Raw genomic sequence first — 5,692 nt, 5'->3', positions numbered from 1 at the left:
GAAGCCAAATGGCGGCTAATATTCTGACAAAATGGGAGGATTACAGGAGTGCAAGTATCCATGCGTCTGAGGAGAGGGAGAGGCGGAGGGGAGAGGTGGGGCTGAGAGATCTCTTTAGAATAAGGCACTTGTAGGAGGATTTCATAGGAGGATTTCTTCCAAGATCTTTTTCTACGAGATGATGTTTTAACTGCTTCAGTACTGCGGTATCTTGAAGGAAAAACAAGCCTAGAATATTTTATGGAATGTATGGTAATGAAGTGATTCATTTGGCAGTGGCAAAACAAGGCCACCACAGGGTCTATTAACAATTCATGCATCTTAACAATTTCCAGAGGGAATTTGATAAATGACTCAGGATAAATTCAGATCACTAGCAGCTTATCCTCAGTTAGAACATTTTCCCCCTTGGGCTGAGGAAGCATTCCAAGAATGTATTTAATGAGGTGCTATAGTAATCAGCCATTCCCTGGGTATACGTCTCTATGAGTGCTGAAGCTAATTGCCAAATAAACGTGTTTTCTCAAATATTCCTTACCTCTATACAGACCATTTTAAAAGGAATCACATATCTTTAGTTGTTAACCTCAATCAACAAATCTTTATTGATGAAATAAAGTGACTTTCGGTGCGACTTAATGATAACAACAGGATGACTGGCAAAAGGACAAATGAGAACATAATTCTCAGTAGGATCTTAGCAAAAGGGTGAAAATTTGATGTCAATAGTAAGAGTATCAAATATGTGTGCGTAATACTTTACAATTCTTGTCATTTATATTTAGTTTATTTGATTCTCATAACAATCCTTGGAGGTTTTATTAGCCCCTATTTTACCGGTGGGAAAACTGCTTTACAGATTTTCAATGATTTATCTAAGGTGACTGGCAAGTCATTTTCCCCCGATACACTTCACTTCCTCAATTGTCCAGTAGTACGTCAGGTGCACAGCCTAGCGCTACACGGCAGGATGGTGTCCCAGGTTAGGATCCCTTCTAGGCTGAGTTCAGTTGCTCCAGGAACTGGAGAGGCGTGCGCATAGCCATTTCTACCATGGCTCCACTAGGTGGCAGTGAAGGCCACCCCACTCGAATGTGTCACTCAAGACATCTGGCTTTAAGTGGTCAAAGCCAGAAAGAGAAAAGCAAAGTGATGCTCTTCTTCTAGACTCAGAAAAGACTGCATATGCATGTGTATGCGTGCACGCGCGTGTGTGTGCGCACATGTGTTTGCTAGGCAGAGGAGCTGAAAAATGAATAGAAACTGTTACTGCACTCTATGCAATTTCTCATACTGCTAGTGGGTAGGACCAGAGTGAAAGAAAGACCTTGATATTTGGCACCTTGATGCTGTAATGTGTTCTCTTAGCCCATATCTGCAAGGATGGATCCTGGATATCCACTTAGGTATTACATGATGTCCAAGAGTATCATTGTCATTTGGCATAAAAGTGAATGTTCTCTCAAGAGGAAGAATTCATGACTTCGGTGCATTGTCTGTGGGTTGTGCCTACGCTCTTGTCTTTCTCCTCGAGTGTATTACGATCTGTTGTTGTGTTATAGCTGGCAGAAAGAAAAACCACTTGCGGTATCCTATGGGTAAAGGAACTCAATAGCTAAAGGAATTCAACATACTTTTGATGCTTTCTTGGTTCAGTAATAACCAGCATTGCTAGAGGTTAGTTGCAAATTTTGGCCACTGGATAAAGAATTGGAGTTCCCAATTAGAGCAATTCCATCTTAGAAAATAGATGTGGCTGGAAATGAAGAGTTGGAACCCATCCTTTCCAATGAATAATGTTTACTTGTCATCCTAAATCTTCCAGAAGTTGGGAAAAAAAAGTTTCATTTGTCTGTCTCTAGCAACTCTGGGGAAACCCCCACCCCATTTATAAAACCAGAATTCCCATCAGTTTGAAGAGTGTTCCACTCGAGGAGACTCGTCCACTGGGGGCACCTGCTTCTCTTCTGGCACTGGGGGTAGATCAGGTGCTTTCTGTCCACACCTTGCAACGGTGAAGCGACTCATGTGAAGAGCTTCTTCATACCCTGGGAGGGTGTCCAAAGAGGAGGGCAATTGGCCGAGGGGGCTGTGGGAGTGAGCCACAGCCAGGATTCTTCGAGCTGCAGGGCCAAATATTGACTGCAGGGCTAGGGAGGAAAGAAGGAATAGAATTAAAGTAAATGTGACATCTTCAGAAATCAGGGACTTACAACACACTTAATTTCCCTTCATTTTTAGCAAGTGTCCAAACCATTGCCACTCTCGGCCACAAAATGTTATGAAAATGCTGTGAACCTTGTTTGGAAACCAACTTCACTCTGCTGGAAGATACTGTCTTCTCTGGGGTCCTCAACTAATCTAAATTGTGTCCCCATGTCTGACAACATTGTCCTTCCCTTTTACGGACTTGGGACCCTTTACACCAACCCACTGATAATGCAGACTCCTTAGAAATATTTATTTCTGTCTTACTTATCTTTTTTCAAAGGGCAGTAAGTGAGACAGGAAAGGTGAACAGCAATGTAGTCTCTCTTCAAAAGAAATTTCACAATGTTGTGCCACCTGCTGTTCTGACTAGTCTTTCTTCTCCCATTTCAGGAAAGAATATAATATGAAGAAGAGAACAGAAGGACATAAAGGAAAGTGTTTTATAATCATCAAGGTGATGTTAGGCTAACATATAAGTGTATCAGCAGATACACTACAGAACAAAGAATTGCAAGGACACATGACTAATCTCTTCAAAGATGTAAAATAATATATAGGTAATAAAAAATACAGGTTCTCACAAAATCCAAGACATTTTTGAAAAAGGGATACACCCAGAGCTTAAAATAGTTTTATCAAAATAGCTTTATAAACTGGGTAATTCTTCCTATAAGACATTTCCAATATTTTCTCCAACATTCTACTTCTTTCTTCACTCTATCATTAGACCAGTATTTGAGAACACAGCATCAGTGAGAGCCCAGGTCACCACACCATCAGGTTTCTGGAAATTAAAACAACCCTGAGTTCTAGAATCTTTAATACTATTCAATCCATGTTGCTATATTGTTTCATCATCCTGATCATTCTTTTACTTGTCTTTTTTTTTTTTTTTTTTAGTAGGTTCCTCACTCAGCGTGGAACCCAGTGAAGGGCTTGAACTCACAACCCTGAGATCAAGACCTGAGCTGAGATCAAGAGTCTGACACTTAATTGACTGAACCACCCAAGGGCCCCCAATCATCCTTTTTCCCCCTTAATTTTATTTATTTATTTGACAGAAAGAGAGATAGCGAGAGAGGGAACACAAGCAGGGGGAGCAGGAGAGGGAGAAGCAGGCTCCCCGCTGAACAGGGAGCCCGATGAGGGGCTTGATCCCAGGATTCCAGGGTCATGACCTGAGTGGAAGGCAGACAGTTAACCCACTGAGCCACCCATGCGCCTCCCTGATCATCCTTTTAAACCCCCTTTCAGGTTATAATGTCAGAGTACTCACAAGTGATAGTGCTCTGGAGAGTGCTATCATGATCAAAAGCTATGACGGTCACTTCATAGGGAGGCCGGCCCTCATCTTCCCCATTTTGCTGGCGACTCAGACAGCAGCGGAAGCACGCAGAAGTCAGGCCGCACAGAAGAAGCAGTGCTCCAATTACCACCAGCAACCTGCAAGAAGACCACCCCCCAGAGAAAGCTCTGTGATCTGGTGTGTTTCCCAGCCCTGGCCATAACTGGTCTTCAGTGTCCACATTTTTGACTTTGACTATTTTGCACAATAATCGTAAGATTTTAATGTCAACACTTTCACTTCACATGCATACTTATTTTGTCGGCAAGACTACATCAGTTCATTAAAACAGTAAGAGATCTAATGTGGTTTGGAGGGTCTGCTTTCTACTTTATATTCTCCTCTCTGTAGAAATTTCTAGAGCTGACCCTGACAAAATACACAAGAACCTTTTGATGGTATTGAAATAGGAAATCCTGGCATATTGTCACATAGTTAATGATGAGGTAAAGAAATTTTACTCATGAGATGCTAGGTAAGTAGGCTGGCCGTCTCATACATTTTTTTTCCTGCTGTCAATATATTTAAAAACTAAAAAACTAAAAGTGAATGCCCTTGAGAAAAATAAAGTGCCTTTGAAATGTCTTTCTGCGTATGGTAGCTGAAACTTACCATATGTACCAGAGATGCCCCCAATCTGTGGTCAGGCAACTATGGAGAAAGAATAAAGGTTTTTTTGCAATAAAAACATAGTCGGTGCCTGTTGTAGTTCCAGAATCAGGAATATGAGTTACAATATAATTTGCTACCTTGTTATAACAAAAGCATCACAACTTACATATATTTTTTTAAGTTTGAGTTTTAATTCCAGTTAGTTAACATATAACAAGTTATTCTAACTTCAATATAGCCAGCAGAATCTATTGCAAAATGGGATGCCTTAAAGTGTTTAGTACTACAGATGACATTGGGTAAATAATTTTGTAAATCATTATAAGACAGACTAGTGATTATGAAAATGGTGTTAATAGAAAAAATAACCATGACCACAGTAAACAGTTACGATGACAATTACCAAGAAAGAATTTGGAATGTAAGTTTACAAAGTTTGAAAATGGGTAGGAAAGTTAAGGTTTGTGTGTGTGTGTGTGTGTATATATTTGAGTTCAATAAAATTTAAACATAAAGAAAATTTCAGTTATAAGCATGAAAGCAATACAATGAAGTTTATAACTTATGTTTTGCAAATTGTTGCGAAAAGGGTCACCATTAAACCATAAAAATTCTCACCATGAAAAAAAACCCTGAACTTTCACATCCAATATCAAAACTAATATATACACCCACTGAAGCCAAATAGGAAGGAGGAAAAATATAGAAACCAACTTCACCATGTTGAAAGTTAATTAAAGTAACTGAATTTTCTCTATAGAGATGACAAAAATATGGATTACAAGGAAGAAGGAGTATGGGGTAAGCTCAGGAGTGGGAAGGGGAGAGGAAGGAAATATTTATGTTTGAAGATGAACAAATTTAATAATACTTTCTGATATATTGAGCTATTGAAACCTATTGAAATTTTCTTCTACATCCTCTCTTTGGTTGCACAGTTGTAGAATATACGATTTGCTTTTTCAATAAACAATGTCTCCTGTAGGTTTCTCACATTCTCCATTTATTTAAAACCTCTTCTAGTTCTATAGTGTTAGTGATTCTGATTCTGTTAAAAGTGATTCTTCCTGAGTAGTAGGTGTCTAAAACCTCAGACAGTGTGACAAGCAACCAAGACCGCCACCATTTCCCCTGGGTTTAACAGTCTTGGCTATTGAAGAACCCTTCCCATGGCTAAATATGTGTTTTCCTTCAGGCTGAGCAAGTGTTTTGTTCCAACTGGCGCTGCTTTCTTAATAATTTACCTCCAAGTGGAGTGAATCTCTTCCCCTTTTATGTCCTCTGTGTCTGTGTAAGACCTAATTGTGATAGGTTTAGATTAAGGGATAACAGCATCAAAGTGACAGCTGAATGAAGTCTGCAGTAAGTATTGACATGCCCTAAAATACAGAAAATGCTCATCATATTTCAGATGGTGATGCTACTTTGGAATTACCCAAACGTATCTGCCCGGGATGAGATTTTAAATCCAGTCTGTCCTGATGAGTCACTGAGAAGCATGGAAAAGAAACACTTTTGCAAATT

The 5,692-nt window shown here is 39.6% G+C and overlaps 1 protein-coding gene across 1 annotated transcript; it reads right to left on the bottom strand.

Moving 5' to 3' along the window:
- Positions 1-599: 599 nt before the first annotated feature.
- TMEM52B (transmembrane protein 52B) lies at positions 600-3,979 on the bottom strand. Its single transcript, XM_081818931.1, has 3 exons — positions 3,925-3,979; positions 3,488-3,751; positions 600-2,150 (listed from the first exon to the last, which is right to left on the bottom strand). Exons 1-3 carry the CDS (start codon positions 3,977-3,979, stop codon positions 1,909-1,911), a joined length of 561 nt encoding a protein of 186 aa, XP_081675057.1. The 3' UTR covers positions 600-1,908.
- Between the last annotated feature and the right edge of the window lie 1,713 nt (positions 3,980-5,692).

The sequence above is a fragment of the Leptonychotes weddellii genome, chromosome 5 (genome assembly GCF_054177405.1).
Source record: "Leptonychotes weddellii isolate Sample4059 chromosome 5, ASM5417740v2, whole genome shotgun sequence".
Taxonomy (NCBI): domain Eukaryota; kingdom Metazoa; phylum Chordata; class Mammalia; order Carnivora; family Phocidae; genus Leptonychotes; species Leptonychotes weddellii.
This window is presented reverse-complemented; position numbering and strand designations above follow the sequence as displayed.